Source organism: Ixodes scapularis, unplaced genomic scaffold, assembly GCF_016920785.2.
Source record: "Ixodes scapularis isolate PalLabHiFi unplaced genomic scaffold, ASM1692078v2 PGA_scaffold3__209_contigs__length_174095766, whole genome shotgun sequence".
Lineage (NCBI taxonomy): Eukaryota > Metazoa > Arthropoda > Arachnida > Ixodida > Ixodidae > Ixodes > Ixodes scapularis.
Window position 1 is genome coordinate 45,493,390 of NW_024609868.1, and position 20,342 is coordinate 45,513,731.

Genomic DNA, 20,342 nt, shown 5'->3' on the forward strand with positions numbered 1-20,342 from the left:
CAGTCGGCGACGTTCAGAAAAAGTTGGTGCTCTCGAAAATTAAAAAGTGAGCACTAAATTTGCGTATTCATCTGTTCTGAGTGATTCAACACATCGTTATTCAGGTTGTCGACATGCGTTTTCACTATGCTTCCATGCATTTGTCTCTCTACTGGTTTATTAGTATGAAAACCAGGTTGTTACAGCTGTAGAGAACAGTAATCCTCCTCCCGCATCAGTTCCGTCGTTTCGCCACCGAACCTGACCGAACGACGAACACGATCATATGTTCGTAAAAACGTCCACAATTGAGACTCGATATCACGTCGTAGTTCGTGAAGCGGCCCAGGACCACTCCGTCGTTGGTTGTGTTTCACGAGAGACACATTTGTATCACAGAATTAAAAGAAAACTAGATTTTATGTATTTGTTTATTTATTTTACGTGCCCAAAAACAACCATGCCGCTCTCCTGTTTGGTGCACAAATATATATATATATATATATATATATATATATATATATATATATATATATATATATATATATATATATATATATATATATATATATATATATATATATATATATATATATATTTGTGCAGCAGATAACACACCGAGACATAGATAAGACACCAACAGAGCCACCAGCGCGCCGAAACAGGAGCCAATCAAATTGAAGCCACCATATCGCAGCGAGTGCGTTAGTGTATTCTCTAACCACCGGTAAGGTAACCACTGAGGTGGAAAGGTCTACACATCTTACACCGGGGTTTGATACGAACACAAGCCACATAACAAATCTCATGGGTATGATTCACGATTGCTGAACATTATTTTGGCTCTTGTATCTTCAACTTGCCATCCTACAATTTATTTCACGATAAAAAAAAAAAGTATTGCTACATATAGTTCGCGCATTTGACGGTTTTCGAAGTTTGCTAAATTTCATGATAACTTTATCATTACAATAAGTATTATTAATACTCATTAAGCAAGCATATACGAAGCGTCTCACTGAAGACCGAGTTGGCAGGACAGCGCTTAAGAACTGGCTCCCATCGGACACACTCGAAGTAGTGAAACTCGTCCACGGTACTCCAGAAGTACCCGAAGCCAGAAGGACACTCGAAATTCCTCCTGGCCTTTTCGAGTTCTTCGCGCGCAGTATTCGCGGCAGACTTGTATAATTCTGCAAATAAAAGAGAAAAATAAATACATTTGAGACAACTCTGCAGCTAACTAGCCTAAGATGCACGTCATAGTACTATATTCACAAAGTTGTTTTTGTTTTTTTTCATAATTATCAAGTTTTAAAGAGCACTCTGAGACATCTACAACAAAGCGCTTAGAGGATCCAATCGTTGCTATGTATGGAGGAATCAGGTGAATGGCGAGAGTCAAAATATATTTCAGACCTTAAAAAGCAGTCTGCGCTTTAGCACGAAGCATTGAACATGGTGAAACATTATGCTGAGTGCCACAAGCGCAGACTGTTTTTTTTTTTTTTTTTTTTAATTTCTGTTTACGTTTAGACATATTTTGAAACCTTGCCATTCGCCTAGTTCCCTGTGCATATCACAGCGACCGGCTCTAGCTCCAATGCGCTATGCGGACAAGTCAGTTTTCGTAGAGTGTGGAACTCCCGGATTCGCCCACCCATCGAGCATGTCCGCCGTATTTGACATTTCCGGTGACGTCACCATCCCCAAACCTCCAAGTGTTCGCTGCGGAAGCCGGTATATCTTAATGAAGGTATTTTCTCTGGGCATCCAAAGCCGTGCCTCGCGGCTCTGATTCCTATAGCGTCACCTGTTTTCTGATATTTTGTTTCCTGTTAAGTGTCGAAAGCGTCAGTCACTAGCCACGTCAGAGTTTTGTCAGTGTTGCGTGGTTGCCGGGTGCATATTATGAACCTTAAAAATTCATTTTACACTTGTGTATGGATAAGCAGCCTATGGGGGTTCATGTCAAGAATAATGTAGAATAATTATTTTTCTTGTCTCATGACTCCTTTATACGTGAACCATCATCATCTTTGACAACTGTGTATCTTTTAGAGGCCCACGAACAATACGTTAACCATGCGTGGGAGTATTTTTTTTTTGTAAAGAATACAATAAATCATTTGCTGTAATTTCTTCTAAAAGAGGCTTTGAGTTTCTCAGTACAGGTACAAGCATCATAAATTCCAATCACTTTTTTTTTTCCTTCCTCTTCCTGTTTTGGCAACCACGTCCAGCGACAATGTTGCGCGTTTTACTCGTACAAAAAAAAACCTAACAAAAACCACTACGTCCCGGTGCTCCTGCTATCTCTGACAGCGCGTGAGCGCCATTTCTGCATAGAAGAAAGTTATCGACAGCAGAAACGGCCTTCACGCCATCGCCCTAGAAGCAAGCTCATTATGTTTTCTCGTTTGCTTTAGAATGTCATTTTGCACGGGGAGGAGGCAACATCCATGAAAGGGTCATTGACACGCCCATAACATACTTAATTTTATGCAGGGTGGTCGACTGGGATATATGCTATGACACTACCAAGTAATTTCTTGCTTCGGAGCCGCGTAGATTTTTAGAAAAATAAATCAAACTGAAACGAATGCGCCCACGCTGGCCCGAATAGTACACTGGGAAAGATGGTAGCCATACTCAGTTATAGCTACCATCTCCTCCACCAGATCGTCTTCAATTGTCTCTGTACCGAGTGTCCGGCTTGAGAAGATGAATTGTCAAACGTCACTAAGACCCAATCAAGAAAAGCTGAAATCCTTAAGACCCTTTACAAAGCTGGGTCAAATCAGGACACAGAAGGTTATAAATTACTCATTAATTTTATCGCTGCCTGGAAGAGCCTGTGGTTGTTGTCTCACAACGCTCTACAGCAGAGGCACTGTCCTCCCTCTCCCTGTCATTGTTCACACACGGCAAGGCTCTCTCTCTCGCTCCCCCTCCCTTCTCCTATGTAGGCCGCCGCTGTTCTTGCTCCGGCGACTCTCTCCCTTCCTCCCCGGGCCCCCACTTCTCCGGCAGCCACCGTTGAGAGATACCCACGTGGCCGCGCCGTGCGGACACGCTCCCTCGCCTCCCCATTGCCGCCGCCCAGGCTCCGTTTTCGTGCACTCTTCTCGCCTCTACAGTACAGCTCGCGTACGTACTTTCTCTTGTTCCACCGCAGGCGCAGTCACGGACACCACAGTTCTGAAATAGCGTTTCAGCTCCCCAAAAAAGCACATCTCTGTATCCCTCTCTAAGACATGCAACATCTTGCACAATCGTTCCACCAAAGCACACATCCCCTCACACACGTCTCCTATATCTATTCCACAGAAATCAAAGAACCCCCTGTAAACATTGTACAGTACACTGGCTGAAGGCAAAGCTCCTTCACCGTGTTTTTCCACAACGCAGCAGCTAAAGCTGTCCATCGCAGCAAACTTTGTGCGGTCGTTTGCCTAAAGCCCTTTCCGACAACCCGCACTCCGAAAGTAAGGAACGAAACTTGCAGAGTCCTGCAACGCCATCTCACCAAAAAAAAATCGTTTCTAGTTTCAAAAAAAAAAAAAAAAGGTAAAAACCAGGAGGGCATGGAAGGCACCGCTGCCGGACAGCAATGATGCCCACGCTGACGTCTCTATTGCTCTGCTAAAGCATAGTGAGATCATTCCGTGAGTGGATAGAAATGTTTGCGATATCTGTGTTTTTATGTTAAGTCATAGAAATTGCGGTGGCTTAGCTCGGCTATGCCAGGATATACGTAGCGTGAGCTTATGCGCAAAAAAATGAGAGGCACTATCAAGCGGCTCCGGTGCAGCGTCAGACTTGGCTACTGCGCAACGGAGGCGCACAGCTGGGCACGCGGCGGCGCCAGTGCGTCTGCCGCGGCTATGACGTCACTGCTCTGGAATGCGCCGACCGGCGAGGCGTGCGCGGCGGCGGCGGCGGCTCCGGCGCGCCGGCTGTGCGCCGTGTAACGCTGCTCCCCACGCTTGCGCAGCACGGCTCATTGAAAGCCACGCGAAACTGCTCAACCTCGGCCAGTGTAGCTCACGCTACAATAGACACATCTCGTCCGCAGTTAGCCCCAAGTGATTATCCCAATCAACACGTCACTGTTGTGCGAACTTCATAACTTCGTGAATGCGCAAGAAAAACGACAATGCGTGAACGCCGCAAAATTGAAATGCAACTACTTTTTCAACAAAGCTTTGGAGTAAACAGAAAGTCACGCTTTACTTTTGAGATACACTATCACGTTCTTTTGAAGCCTCAATAATGAGAAACATGCGTAGTTACTTTTTGAGCGAGTAACGACCCAGTAATGTCCTATAGTTGTTCATTTAGGGAATGTACATGTCTTGTATGAAATTTCCTCGGAAAAAAACTGATCACATCAGTTCACACTCGCAGAAAACAGGCTTTCGTTAAGCGGAAACTTCAACTGCTATGTTCAATCGTAAAACACTTTTTTTCTGACAAGCATAACTGTTGGTCCTAAGGTTTCTTCACGCATACACCGCACCACTAACCGAGCGCAGTCATTTTCTTGTCTGATGAAGCACTGTCTTTTCGTTATGTTAGCGCTGAGATGCACGTGGGAACCAGCCTTTAAATTTAAATGGGCTGCAAAAGACTGAATCCTAACCGGTCTATCTGCTTGAAAGACACTCCGTTGGGTGTAGCAGTCACGGAAGGGTTGCATCACGCCTTGTCAGGAGAAATTGTCTAAAGTCCCACTCACCGGAAAGATAGACGCTTTCGGAAGGCCATGCAGCCGCGCTAGAAGTGCAAACCTCATCCTTGTGATCAAACACAAGCCCCGGTGCACACCTTGCCACTTCCGGTTGCGGCCTGTGGCACAAGTACAACTTGTTGTTCGAGTGCTCGTGCGCGATCATACCTCCTTCAGGAGGGCAGCGGAAGGGAACTGGTTGACCTGAAAGCAAATAATACCGTTTCGAATTGATCGTATTGGGCCCCTTTGTAAAAAAATAGAGAAATGCTTAAGGAACCCCGCGCACATGCACATTAATTTATTTGAGTCGTTAACGCGTACTCCCGCATGATGCCGATCTCTAGCTTTGAGGGCGAGAAAACTTTGGGCGCGAAAGATGGAAACCAAAAAACGACAACAATAAAAATGGTGCCTAGATCTCTCGGCCAACTTCACAAATCGCTCTTCGACAGGTTACAACTTTCGACGAGTTGCCCTTTCTCCAAGTCGATCTACCTGGAGTTGGCCTATTGGACGAGCTTCCATGCCACAAAGTGACCTTCGATGAGTTCGCTTTCGACGAGTTGGCCGGAATTAATATCAACTGGTAGGCTCAGTCCAAGCACAGCGCAAAAGACAAAGGCGAATAGAATAAGACATGGGACAAGCGCGACAGAGCTCTTCCGATGCAAAGACGCTTCGTAACTCAGGTGCTGCTGCTCTTCACGGTCCCATCACGTGCATCGGGCGAAAATGTGGCCTGCCCTTTGTCATGGCCACTGGAGCACGTGTTCAACTTGAACCGAACGACAAAGGGGTAAACTTCTGCTGCCTCAACGTTAACGTGGCTGCATCATACCAACAACCGCAAGATGGCGCATCAAAAAACGCTTCCGTTTCCGTCGACGGGCTTGGTAACTCAGGCTTGTTACTTGAATTACACTAAGTACTGCCGTTCAAATAACCTGTTACTATTAGAGGCGTCGTGGCCCATGGAAGAAAAGCGTTTACTAACCCTTTGTTCCGGCGTTGCTACCTCTGTGTTTAATTGCCTGCTTTCGCCACCTCACGATAGCTGCCTTCTTTTCCTGGGCGCACGATCGTTGCTGTCCGGAGATGTCGAACTTAACCCTTGCCATATTTCTATAGAAAAACTGGGTAAACTTATAGGAGACGTAACATCGACTAGTGACAAATCACAAAAAGAAACTATCAATCAATGAATATATCTTAAATTTTGGCCTTATAGCCAACAGTGCCCCAATACAAAAAGCTGCCAAAGGCAGATTGACGGGGTTTGGGGCCCGATTGGAGATTGGCAGCAAAACTAATTTTCAAAACAAAACAAAAAAACAAAAAAACACGCTAAAAATTATTTACAGGAATACCAAAAAGCAAAAGACCAATATTTACCAAAAATACCAAGGTCGAACACAAGCGCACAAACCATAAAAATATACGCACAGCTTCTGCTCATAATATTCTACAAAATGCAACATTTTCTAAAAGAGAAATACGGTAGCAAGAAGCAATATAACAACAACAAAAAAGCGTACACACAGCCATTTTCCGCATTACACAGAATTCCAACCTTTTTAACAAGGATAGATATACCACAAAAGAAAACGCTTTCACATTTATTTAAACACAATGTCCGACAGGACTATAAGAAGTACGTCAATAATAATTTCCTGTCCATGTTATATATATTAATATCGTTGGTAAGTAAATGGTTAAGTAATGAAGGTAGATGATAAGTGATGGACTGATAAGTATCATTAGTATACGAGCTCGAAGAATGATCCATCTTTCCGAGAGGCGTGTGTTCATGCGATGAAGATGTTCGGAGAGGTTGTGCATTTCGCATAAAAAAAAAATATGGTCAGAAGTTGAAAAGCGGTCGTACATCTTTTCAATGGTAATTACTTTATATCGGGCAAGTAGGGGCTTTGTATGAGTTATATAGTGTTCATTGGCAATGTAACGGAGCATTTTATTTTCAAGTAACGCAAGCTTTTCAATGTTTATTTGAGTAGTCTTCCCCCAAATAAGATGACAGTAATTGATATAAGACTGAAATAGTGAATGGTAATTTTGTAGTTTTACATTAAATGGAAAAACAGAGCGAGAGTGCGACATTATTTCAACCACTTTGGACAGCTTCTCGACGAGATAATCGACATGGTCATTCCACAAAAGATGATCAGAAAAACATATTCTGAGCGTTTTATGACTTCTTACTAATTCAATTGGTGTAGAACCAATTGTAATATTGTTGTCAATAGCTACAGCCTTGTTTTCTGGATGTTTATCTTAAGGCCATTGTTGCTGGACCATATAAAAATCTGGCTAAGGACATTATTTGCGTCGGCTATTAATATTTCAACATTCGTTTAAGCAAGAAATAGGCTTGTGTCGTCAGCATATATTATAAATTTTATTTGTTTATTGATGTTCACGATGTCATTAATATATATATATATATATATTAAATAACATAGGCTCAAGAACACTGCCCTGAGGGACAACACATTGGGCGTGTTGCTTAAGATAAGAGCGCAAAACGGATAAGGATACGCCATGGACACCGTAGCAGTATAGTTTATCTAATATAATTTTGTGGTTGATGTAATGAAATGCCGTATATTTTTCAAAATAATTTGTCTTTGTTGAAGTAATGCAATTTTGAAGACTTTCCTTTACGGAAACTAAATTGACATTCCGTTAACACAGAATGCTCATTAAAAGAGTTTATGCGTTTTAAAATAATCGTTTCAAGACCTTTGGAAAATATTGGAAGTATGGAAATAGGTCTGTAGTTCGTTAGGAGATTTCTGTCTTCTCCTTTAAATGTAACAGAGACTTTAGATAATTTCATTTTACGGGGAAATGTTCCTGATGACAAGTCAAGGTTAAAAATGTGCACCAAGCAAGGTGCGATGTTATTAAGAACAAATTTCACAGGCCTAACTTGGAAGTCATCTGTATCGCAGCTTCTACTGTTGCTGAGACCCGCAAACGCGTTATATACTTCGTGCTCATCAGTTGGCGTTAGAAAAAGTGTCTCGTGTACTGTGCGTTCAATAAAGTTTCAAGCATTGACATTATGTGGTGGCGGATTTAAATGTACAAAAGCTGTGTTAAAGTGTTCTGCTAACAACGTTCCCGATATATTTTGCCATTGATTGAAAGTTTGCCTATATCATTACGCTGTTCACTGCGGCGTAAAACTTCATTTATAAATTTCCAAACTATTTCTGGGCGTTTTCTAGAATTTCATTAAAGAGCTGCGTATAATAGTCTTGCTTAGCCTTTTGTAACTCAGATGTCAGGCGGTTCCGAATGTGTTTGAAAATGATCGGTAACTAGAGTAACATTGGACGCTATTAGATCAGGTATCACTCTACAGAAACAAATGTTAGATTAAATGACAATAAAAAATCTTGCCCCGGTTGAAACTAATATGAATGACGTTCGAAGTGATATTTGTGATTCGCATGATAAGAGTTATGCCCTGCATTCTGGTATTGACGGTCTCAACAACAGGATCAGGCGGAATAACTTGTTATTTAGGGGCCTTCCTGAAAAACAAGGTGAAACGTGGAAAGAAATGGTTCATCCAATAAAATATTTTCTTAAAATTCAGCTTGGTGTGGCGGCTGGCTAGATTGAACGTTCTCATCGCGTCGGCAGCAAGCGAGATGAAACAGCACAACCAATTGCATGTTTTCTTGACTACCGCAGCAGACAAGACGTGTTACATAACGCAATCAAACTGAGACTGTTATCTCCACTGAATGCGTCTATATACATTTGGTTTGCCACTACCGAAGCAAACTGTGGCAGTTTGGTGCACAGTTCAGGAGGGAAAATATCAATGTAAAACTTGTGTACGATAAACTATATGCGAATGGAAAGCAAATTCCGTATTATCCTGAATTTGGATTATATTGTTATGCTTAAAAATTATCAAGTCGCAAAGGCGCCGAGCACTTGACAATCTTAAACACAACTAGACATACGTTTGTAAACCTCGGGGTACTTGTGCAAACTTTTGTAGCCTTTAACATAAGCAAGATATATTTTTTGTCAACTCTAAATGATTCGAGTGCAAAAATTGTTATCGGGGTAGAAATGTGATTGAGCCCAAAGATAAACGATTGCAGGTACTTTTTAGTCGATCATTTCATTTGTTTCGTAAAGCCTGCATTAATTCTCGTGATAATTATGGGCTTAATCGCCATCAGTAAAGCGATGCATGCATCCCTCATATCTGTAGTCACTGAACTTAAATTTTGTTTGGTGCGCTTGGGTCATTTGTACTTGCGAATCATTGCTAGCGCCTGTTACCACCACCCTGGCCGTGTCAGAGCCTTTGTTATGAAACAATTACATTTAGCACATTTTTTTTCTTTATTCCCCGGCAGTACTATTATGAAAGTATAAAGTTCTTTTGTGGCTCAGTGAGAATTGTCGAGTATTATTGAGTCGATGAATAGCTACGGTTTAACGAAAATTGTAATGGAACCCATAAAATGTTATTCTGCTTTCGACCTTGCTTTAACCTCAAATGTTCATGGTGTTAAGTCAATTCGTTTTTTTTTTGTTTTTTTTTCTTTAAATCTGCGATTATAACTCATTTTTAGTTCAAATGAATTACCAATATTAAGTTTAAAAAATGTAATATTGCATACAGCAGGGTCTCAAACACGCGGCCCGCGGGCCGCATGCGGCCCGCGACTCGCTAGGACGTGGCCCGCAGGCAACCTCGTACGAGTCCCGGTTCCCATGTCTCGAGCGCTAGAAATGCCATGCGCCCATCGTGATCTCATCTTGATGATTCATTTTCACTCGAAAAGTCACTTCGCTCTTCCAACGTATTCATATGATTTTTACTTATCTATGTTCGTTTGCTCTTTGTTTCGCTTTATCTTTTGCTTCCCAGCTTTTTGTAAAGTACGACAATTCCGCTACTAAGCTGCATGCGTGAGCTCTTTGTTGAAGGATGCATCTCGGCTGCGCAAACTCTCGATCGGCAAGAGCAACAACCGAAGAAGAAGCTACGAGTTTGGGATTCTCGCCTAAAAAGAAGCATCATCATTAAAAGTGTGGGGGATGTAATACGAAACGTAAGGAAATTAAGTACTGTCAAGTAGCTAATTGTTTTTATAAGACAGGTTGAGCTTGGTTTATTCCTAAGTGAATTGAGCGACAAGAACGACAGTGTACTTCCTTTCTTGTTCTATTAAAAATGCGAGCAAGTTGGCGGGGCGATGTCATTTCAACTATTGCTATCTTATCAGATCAGTGCCCAAAGCAGTCATATAAGCAAATGAAAGGTAAAAATGGCACTGGCAACACTGAGTTTACAAAAAGCATGGAGCACGAGGTTTCCTCTTTTAAACCTTTGGACCCCCCCCCCCCCCCCCCCTTTCTAACGTTGGCCCTCAGCCTTCCGAGTGTCGGCCATCTGGCCCCCACGCTCAAATGAGTTTGAGACCACTGGCATATAGTAAAGTCCTTGAAACTCCTTTAATTTGCATTTATTTCTCAAAAGCATTCGACACGGTTCCTCGCCCACGTCTTCTGTATACACTATCTGAACTAAACAATCATTATATTATCCACTAGATAGTCGAATTTTTAATTAACGTTAACAGGCTGTTGATCTTGATCAGGGCAAATCACCCACCCTCCCCGTTATGGCATGTGTTCCCCAGTGCAGCGTTCTGGGTTCACACGGTTGTTTCTTATATATATTAATGACCCCTCTCCTTCTTACATCTTCCATCAGGCTTTTTGCGAACAACTGTGTCAGTTATCATTTCATTACTAGCCCACATGATAGCTTATCATTACAGCAAGATTTAGATTTATTTTCACTCTGGCGTAACACCTGGCAGATAAAGGTCAACCTAACCAAGAGTAAACCACCGATATTCACTGGTCAAAAAATCATCTAGCACGAAACCACTCGTTACTAAGATGGCGTCTCGTAAATGGATGGTGTTATAAATACCTAGTCGTAATATTTCCTGATAACCTTACCTGGAATCCTCACATTAACATTATAGTGGATAGCGCCTGTTATTCTTTAGGATATATTAAAAGGATACTGCAACGAAATTTGAAATTTTCCCGTCGTGTTCAAAAATAGGTTGACCATGATCCACAATATCCGTAAATTACAATCGCATGTTTGTATTTTGAGCCTGGTGGCTGTATTTTTCGTTATAAACGGCCCACTCAGGCAAGCGCTCGGAGAAGGCCCAGCGGAGACCACGTGACATCCAACGCAATCGTGACGTAGGTCGTCTCGGGACTAGCAAAGCTACGGCGAGGCTGACGTCGAGAGGATGGCCGAGTCGTTCCAGCCACCGAAGCGGCTGCTTATGTACGAATTTTGAGTGACGGGTTAATCTTCTGTAATGTTGTAGGGGGACAATAACGACTTCTGCGACACAAAAAAGGCATTCTCGGGGAGAGGGGAGTTCCTCGTTCCCCTCTTCTCTTGTCGTGGCAGGAGGCGTGACACTCACCGTCACAGTTGTAGTATTTCATTTTTTTTCCATTTCAGTGTTTCTCTCCACACTAACCAGATGGCGCCAATGTTACATCATTGCCCGTGTTATCAGAATCAGTTTAGAATCAGTTTATTATTTCGTCTATACGTACAGACGACAGGGGCATGGGCAAAAAGCCAACACATGTTGGCTTGACTGGGCCCCACCCCCGTTTTCTTGGCAGAGGCGGATAAGCAAATTGTAGGGAAATGAAAGCAAAATCGTTATAGCAGGAAGACGAGTAAAAAAAAACATAACAAAAAAAACATGTAGACACTTGTAACTGGGAAGTAGAACACTGATATCATGAGGCACAATACAAAAATAAGTGAGCTACAGAAACATATTTTTGATGGCACAAGGTGTTAGTGTTTCTATGGTGAAGTTGTTGCTCCTTAGATTGTTCAATAATGATGGGAGGTGGTGTCTCAACATCTGCGTTCCATAGTTTGTTCTGCTGTATGGTATCTTCCAGACATCCTCATTACGAGTAGAATAAAAATTCATACTTCGTGCTAGACCAGCGATCTCTTGAAATAAAGTATTGTTCAGTTTAATGCCCGCTGTGTATCTTAAAATTATTGTGTAGTCATACAGGTTGGTAACTGGAATGATATGCAGAGTCTTAAAAAGGGGTTGTGTATGAGAATCATATGGGGCATTGACGATACTCCGTATGGCCTTTTTCTGAGAGACATGAAGATTATTTATATTGGTTAATGTTGTGGTTCCCCAAACCAGATGACAATAATTTAGATGTGAAGAAAATAGAGAGTTGTATAAAAGGAGTTTAATTTTTACTGGGAGGTCGAAGCGAAACCTGTTAAAAATGCCAACGGTTTTTGAAAGCTTGCGAATGAGACCTTCAATGTGAATATCCCATGACAGATTCTCCTGGAAAATTACGCCTAGGGTTTTAGTACTAGGTACTAGTTCAATGATGGAGGGCCCCAGAACAAGGTTGTAGTCGAAAACCACAGACTTATTCTTCGGTTTAAAGAGCACTGCCTTAGTTTTGGAAGTGTTAATAGGAAGTGAATTTACAGAGCTCCATTTGTGAAGCGAGTTAAGAGTATGATTTGCGACTTGCGCGAGTTTTTCCTTATCTTGAGCAGAAAAAAATAAACTAGTGTCATCGGCATATATAACATAAGTTGCCTCCGTACTAATTTTGACAATATCATTGATATACATATTAAAAAGTAGAGGACCCAGTATACTTCCCTGAGGAACACCGGCAGCTAATGACTGTAAACCTGAACGCTGATTGTCAATGACAACGCACTGTTGACGAAATTCTAATATGAAGCCACAACGTCAAGAGTTATCCCACGAAAGCCGTAATACTCAAGCTTTTTAAGTAGAGTGATATGATTAATGCGGTCAAATGCCTTAGAAAAGTCCACAAATATACCGAGAGTGGTACACTTTTCTTCAAATGATTTCAAGATTATTTCTTTCTGGGTTAGCAAGGCAAGTTCAGTCGAACGCCCCTTTCGAAAGCCATACTGCGAGGGGGTCAGAATAGAGAATTGGTTGCAAAACGAAGAAATTCTGGTGTGGATGAGTTTTTCCAGGCACTTAGAGAAGACGGGTAAAATGGAGATAGGCCTGTAATTGGATTGATCATTTTTGTCACCACCTTTAAAAATAACCTCCACCTTGGCAATTTGCTTTTGACGCGGAAAATTACCCGAAGAAATTGCAACATTGTAAATGTGGGATAATACCGGTGCTAATAAGTCCAGAACGTATTTGACAGGCCTAATTTGAATATCGTCAATGTCACTTGATTTACTATTTTGGATGGAATTGAATGTACTGAAAACTTCGTATTCGTCAGTAGGCTGAAAAAAGGCACTGCTTTCATTGCGAGTTTCTAGGTAGCTTGTCGACAGAGGGTTATGACTGCTATGAACACTGTTAGCGAAATAGTTGTTAAACGATTTTGCGAGTTCTTGTCCGCGCAATATTCTATCACCAATTTTAATTTCTAGAATGCTATTGTTTTCAAGAGATCGATTTAGGAGTTGATTTACTATTTTCCATGTTTTGTCTACTCTTGACATTGTGGCTTCATTAAATAAAGAGTGCAAATAATTTTTCTTTGCTTGCCTAAGCATTTTAGTCAGTCTATTTCTATGTGTCCTGAACTTTTTTTAAATCACCAGGCTTCCTAGTATTTATAAATTTATGATATAATTTATTTTTCATACGAATCACCTTGAGACATTCTTGGGTTACCCACGGCTTATGAATGTTTTTCTTTTGTTGGATTGGTTTATAGTGAAAACTACTGTTATATGCTTTCAAAAAAAGAGCTAGAAAATTGATATACGCGTCATCAGCGGAACTTGAGTTGTATACTGGGTTCCAGTTTACGTCAACAATCAAGGACCTAAAGGTTTCGAGTGTCTGAGAATTTATATCTCGAAACATACGAATGCCTGCAAGTGTAGCGCAATGAATAACATTGACGTTGCTTGCGATCATGAATATTGGCAAATGATCACTTATCTGCACACCAATGACACCGCCATATGCGCTACCTAAATCGGTATTGGTTATGAATAGGTCGATAAGCGTGGATGAGACACTTGTAACATGTGTTGGCGATGTAATGACGTTGACACAGTCGTTTGAATCAAGGACACTTTTAAATGAACATTGCACACTTGAGGCAGTAAGCATGTTGACATTAAAATCCCCACCCACAAAAAGATTATACTTGTTTGCACTTGAAAAATCTAGAAACTTATCGAAATAACACAAAAAATTGTTAGAGTTTCCACTTGGGGGCCTATACACCACACTAAAAATATTTTGCGCACACTTCAGCGTCAGAATCTCAAAATCAGCACATATGCTAGAAAACTCAGTAACAAGTTCGCAGTCGAAAGTAGCTTTTACACAGATCAATATTCCTCCACCCCTTTTGCAATCACGATTTAAGAAAAACGTTTTGTATTTATTCAGTTTTAGTACTTCCTCATCACTTTGGTACCAGGTTTCGGTGAGCATAATTACGTCGAACGAGAATCCAAAGTCTTGGAACAATGCACAGAGTTCGTCCTCTTTATTACGCGCAGAACGCAGATTCGAATGAAAGAAAGATATCGATTTTCCTTTAGTGGATGCAAAAAGAGTGGTTATTTCACTTGGCGTAAGATGTGCGTGAGCAGCCATGATGAAGAAACGAGACTACAAGAAAAGCTATGCCAAAGTTGCTACATCATCTTGGCAAGATCACTAGTGCTACTGATATGAACAACCCGTGACTCATCTGTTTTTCGTGCGTAGATTTTTCCTCCCCTCGTCCACGCAGATTTCCACTTTAGTTCGTTCTTTTTGGCGATTGTCATGCCAAGCAGTTTTTTTAGCTCCGGACACAAGTGTTCGTTGACGTAGACAGGGGCGCGTGTAGCATGACCTAGATCGGCCGTTGATACCCGTTTCTTCCGCGCTTTCTCGATTACAGCGTCCCGTCTCGAACGATACTTAAACTGTGCAATGATGAGCGGGCATGACGATGAATTGCCAGCAGGAACGCGATGACATACATCGATATCACAGGGAAGGATTGGTTCATCAATCAAATTGCCGATTTTTTGTAGGATTGCTGCCAGATCTTCATTTTCGACTGGGGGAACACCCTTAATCTCTATGTTTTGATTTCTAGAGTATTGTTCACAGGCCGTGAGCCGACGTTCACTCTGTTCGGCTTGGCTTCTCAGGGCTTTACACTCCTCCCGGAGGTCACCGTTGCTGTTCTTTAAGCTTGCATTTTCTTTTTTTAGCATGGCGACATCAGCCCTCATATCCTCAAAGTCTTTGTTGAAATTATCGAGACTCAGCTTGATCTCCCTGAGCTCTTTCCGAATTTCTCTCTCGAAAGAACTACGGAAATCTTTGAACTCTTGTTTTATCTCTTTTTTTAGGTCGTCACACAGTTTAGCAAAATCAGCAGTCATTGCACAAACGGTTAAGCAAACAGCACGCACAGCAGCAGGGTTGCGTCCCCGTGACGCTCAACCCCCTGTTGTTGACCGTTAAATAAACAGTTACGCATCAACCACCGACTGCGTCGGACGTCTCTCTCTCTCTCCGTCCGGGGCTCCCGCGCCCGGCCCGCCGTTCACCACTTCGGCATGTAAGACCCCTCGTTTTCCGCAGGCCCACGCAGGCACTGCTCTTCTTTATTTTCTCAGGTGTCCGCATTTTCTTTTAATTACTACATTTTTGGCGACGAGGATTTTCTTTTAATAGCAACAACTGTCAAGGTTCCTAGACGGGCATTACAAGCGAGGCGCTAGCGACATCCACCAGGTGCTCTTTGCTGATCGTTTAATTCGTTTCAAAATTCCCTTTCGAGACTTTTTTAACAAGATAATGGTATGTTCGATGTGATACTACTCCTTTGAACAGATATAGACCAAAAAATGAGCGCTGAAATTTCGTTGTAGTATCCCTTTAAACGTAACCTATACCTTACCTTCTTTTGTGTGACACTGCATATAAAACTCATTATATCCAAATTTGTCTACGAAAACTTTATTTCGTTACCTCATGAAGCATATACACCAACTCATGTTTACAAACAAAACCGGAGCGCCCCTAGCGGACGCCACCGGCGCCGCGCGTGCGCCGTGGACGGTGGGCAAGAAGCTCGCCGTCGTCCATCAACAAACCATTGAATTGCGTTGTTGTCGGCGTCGGTGTGAGCTCTCGTGTTCTTTTTCGCGTTGGAATTGTTTATTCTACGTCCTCCTAACAATGTCTAACTACTTGAGCGGCTTCAGCAAGATCAACGAGGCTCGTTACACCGCAAAACTTTGCGTCAATAATGTGATGTGCGGCGATTCAGTTCACGTGGACGCCGCAGAATGGGCGCTAAAGCCTGAGTCCCATGGTGAGATTCATCTCGCTATTTTCAGTCGTGACGCCGCTCGGGCTGCAAAAGCGTGGACCGTAGCTAAGATGGTGGACGTCGATACTGAAAACCGCAAGTAGAATCGGGCATTACAAGTCGGGGATGGCCACTGGTAACAATGATCAACATCTTCTTGTATCTGCTGTTTACACTTAGCCTACTTACCCCAACCAACCTTCAAAAGTGTTTTGAGGCCTGCACTTACTTCTTATCGCAATTACCAGGTCAACGTTTGGTTTACGGGAAGCTGTCGTTTGAACGAGCAGGCGACAAAAAGCAGACAAGTTTCAAAGAGCAGACGACAGTTTGAACGCATGCGCAATGGAGTGCGGGCAAGAAGCACCGGGTCCCACGTCAACAAACCATTGGAATGTCACGTTGTCGGCGTCTGTGTGAGTCTGCGTACTCTTTTTCACGTCAAAATTGTCGATGCTACGCCCTCATTGCTATGTCTTGCCACTTTAATTGCTTGGGCGAAATTACCAACGCTCGTTACGCCGCTAAACTTTGCGTAAATAATTTGGCGTGCGGAGGTTCACTCCCATGAACGCCGCAGAATAGACGCCAAAACCATGATGAGATTCTTCCAGCTATTTTCGGTCGCGACGTCGCTCGTGCTGCAAAAAGTGAAAGGTAACGGCGATGATCGACGTCGATACTGAAAATCGGAAGCGGGGACAGACCAAGCGTGACAAGTCGGTGGTGGCCACTGGTACCAATGATCAACATCTTGTATCTACTGTTTACACCGAGGCTACTAAGACATTTGAGGCCTTCAATTACTTCTTATTGCAATCACCGGGTCAAAGTTTGGTCTACGAGCCGATTTTGTTTGAACAAGCAGACGACAAAAAGCAGACAAGTTTGAAAGTTCAAACGATCAGGCGGCTCTGTGAATTTGAAGACGCACTGAACCCGCGGGTGGTCCCGACAGTTTGGTGGTTTTCTCTCGTTCATGTTGAAATAAAACAAATACATCTGGCGACCACAAAGTGTTGCCCGCACAAGCAGTCGTAGTTCGACAGCGTCTGGTTTGCCCTTTTCACGGCTACTATCCACGTTCTCGGACAAACGGAGGGGGCAGAAACACATAAAAACTGATCTTCAAACCTTTTCAGACTCTCTTGGTACGGCCCCCGTCGCAGCACTTTGACGAGAAGGTAGGTTTTTGTCTGGTGTCTCCCAAAGAACACAGGAATGCATGTCTCGCACAGCGACTTCTGCCCACCGCCCGAGACCGGAAGTGCGCCCGACGCGGCACCACCGCGGCGTGACGTAGGAGAGTTGAGTTCGTGTATATCATTAACAAACTCGAATCGCTTCAAAATAAAGCATCTCGTTTTATATCGCGCGACTACTCACACACACTACTACACACACATCAATCTTAACTGCAACAAAATCAAATATATAGCTTCAATCAATCCATTAATTATTTTTCTTTCACCAGGAAAGATCGTAGCTGGGGCAAAAAGCTGCAACACGTGCAGCTTGACAAGGCCCAAGTTCTAAAACAGCAGCGCGCGTACAGGGCTTTGTTCGCAAAGTCAAATCTAAAATGAAAACATTCTTGAAGTTCAGAGGGGAGCAAAAAGGAAGCAATCACAAGACTCCAATGCAACATATAACATCAGTTGACACAGTACAAATACAACACGATTCCTGAAGTTCACAACGTCGACAGTGTCATAATTAAAGCTTCAAATGGCAAGCTATGGCTAAAATCTGTTTTAGCATTCAGCTTGTTAAAAAAAAAAAAAAAGATGGAAGTATGCATGTAATCGATGTCAGTTTATAGTTTGTACGGGGTTTGGGTACACTCCACGCTTAACTTCGCCGAGTGTTACGAACGCTAGTATTTTTATTTAAATGTGTTGTTTAGAAAACAACTATGTTTATTTGTGTGCTGTTTTATAAGATACACGAGTAATGTAGGCGTGTTATACTGACAACATTAAATCGGGCAAAAAAGAGCATCAGTATGGTAAAAATACAACACATTTAACCACTCTTAGAGCTTTCCTTTTGCAGAGTCAGAAGTTTGTTTATATTTCGAATGGTAGTGGCACCCCATATCATGTGAAAATATTGAAAATATGACTGCACGAGGCCGTGAAAAATTATTAACAAATGTGCTGAAAGCTGTACGGTATCGGGATAGAGTACCAATAGCTTTTCTGGCTTCCTGGGGTATGTATTGTATGTGCTCACTTTATGATAAATGATCTGGAATGATGAAACCTAATATCTTGAATGGCTTTACTATCTCGATTGCTTCCCCGGCTATGGTGATATTTGGCTTAAAATGAACAGTCACGTTTTCGGCTCGGAACACCATGCACTTAGTTTTGTTTATGTTGATACGAAATCTATTTATTTTGTCCAAGTCATCACCCCTTTCCCGGGTGATGACTTTTTTTCTTAACCAATAGAGCAGATTCAGTAGACCTTAGTTTTCTGAAGCCGTGCTGACTGTTGGTCAACAAAGAAAAACGCTCCAAATATGCCGACAGTTTACTATGCAGTATTTTTTTTTCGAATCCCTTAAAATACTATAAAGTATTGATATTGGCTTGATAACAAGTTAATATCACCACCCTTAAATAACAAAAATTACCTTAGCAATTCGCATAAGTTTAGGAAATACCCTCAAAGACACTGAAAGATTAAATATAAATGTGAGTGTAGTAGCCAATAAGAAAATAACAAATTTAATTGGTTTAATTTTCAGGTCATTTACATCGTCTCCTTTGCTATTTTTATGCTTCGAAATGCCAACATTACCCCATTTTCTTCAGTTGGGCTTAAAAACAGAAAGAACGCGCGTGTTCCTTAATATAACCGCATGTGTCTTAACTATTACGTCCATTAAACTGAAATAGCTAAACTTGCTCGTCTTGTCAAGTTCCACAAAAACCAGCCATTCCTCTTCTTTTTGTGACCGTTAGTGTCAACCGCCACCTCACATCAATTTTCGTCATGACCACTACTTAGAAGAAAGTCCTCTCTTCGCGAAAAATAATAAATTTCGAACTTCCCCGCTTTCACGAGCTATCACTGACTGGAATTATTTCCCTTAAATAATCGTACTTTAAACCAATCAGGATAACTTCGGTGGTATTTGCAAAGCACTCCTCAAAATTATATTTTAATTGGTCACACTGTTTCTTCAAGATCCCTTCCTCTTTTTATTGCGTTTTATATGAACTGTAATACGACTTTTATTCATCATTAACGAACCTATTATTTGGATACCTTCCCTGTCATTTTTTTTTTTTTTTTGTGTGTGCTTAATCTCATCTCATGTAGTGCACCTTTTAGAATTGACTTTGAGGATTATTAAACTGAACTGAACTGAACTGCCTTGTCTTCTTTTCGTACAAATTTTTGTCTTTTGCGCTGTGTTTCTTTTTTTTTTTTTTTTTTTTTTTGGGGGGGGGGGGGGTATGAGTTGGCCGGATCTTAGCTTCAAATATCGAAATTACCTGAGTCACAAATGTGCGGAATAACGCATCCTTGCGCCCCAGGTTGGTCTTCCTTTAGGGTATAAAAGCTTGGCGTTCCGTCAGTACAGTTGTAGAAGACCTGGCCTTTTTCGGGAATCCAAAACTTCTGCTTGGGTGCCATGCAAAACCTCCTAGGTTCCTGCGAGGTAAAATCCTGATATTCAGAGCTCGTTCACACACTCCACATGTTCGTCATCGTGTTGCAAGTCACATAGACAGTTCATACTAAGCTGTGTACGTAAGGCACGGGCAGATAACTTCGAAAACTTAAAGCAAAAAAATAAGTACGCGAGCACACTCTAACGTCAAACAGCGCGATCATACAAGGAGCTAATCTATAACTAAGCTAACCACTTCAATGAGCAGAGTGAAAGAATAGGGAGCTTTGAAGTACGGAGCCCCAGCGTTAGGGGACGCCCTAAGCAATATACACGAGCACAGCGATGCTGGGGTTCTCGGGTTTTCAATAAACCCGGAAATGACACTTGAGAGAAACGAGGAAGACGAGAAAGGAGCCTCGTCTACCTCATCGGTAGATGAGGCTTTAAAACGTTTTTCCCCTTTTCTCGCTGTCTTCGTGCACCACAAGAACTGTTGGCATTAATAGGGAGTTTTCGTAGACCGCGCTGCCCCTTCCGCTAAGCGTTCCG

At 42.1% G+C, this 20,342-nt stretch overlaps 1 protein-coding gene across 2 annotated transcripts; it reads right to left on the reverse strand.

Annotated features, from left to right (window-relative positions):
- Positions 1 to 871: 871 nt before the first annotated feature.
- LOC8028305 lies at positions 872 to 19,833 on the reverse strand. 2 transcript variants are annotated; one of them, XM_040212238.1, is made up of 3 exons: positions 19,672 to 19,833; positions 4,721 to 4,915; positions 872 to 1,172 (listed from the first exon to the last, which is right to left on the reverse strand). In XM_040212238.1, the coding sequence occupies exons 1-3, from the start codon at positions 19,811 to 19,813 to the stop codon at positions 961 to 963; spliced, it is 549 nt and encodes a 182-aa protein (XP_040068172.1). In that variant the 5' UTR covers positions 19,814 to 19,833; the 3' UTR covers positions 872 to 960. The 2 variants fall into 2 exon arrangements, with proteins under 2 accessions (XP_040068172.1, XP_040068173.1); XM_040212239.1 differs by lacking the exon at positions 872 to 1,172 and adding an exon at positions 3,040 to 3,180.
- Positions 19,834 to 20,342: the final 509 nt, after the last annotated feature.

What these genes read in the sequence shown, in the direction of transcription:
- LOC8028305 (XM_040212238.1), bottom strand. Translation starts at nt 19,813, where the DNA reads ATGGCACCCAAGCAGAAGTTTTGGATTCCCGAAAAAGGCCAGGTCTTC. An exon ending in TCCGCACATTTGTGACTCAG is followed by an intron (nt 4,916 to 19,671) that starts GTAATTTCGATA and finishes ATTTGCTTTCAG; the next exon opens with GTCAACCAGTTCCCTTCCGC. An exon ending in CGAAAGCGTCTATCTTTCCG is followed by an intron (nt 1,173 to 4,720) that starts GTGAGTGGGACT and finishes TTTTATTTGCAG; the next exon opens with AATTATACAAGTCTGCCGCG.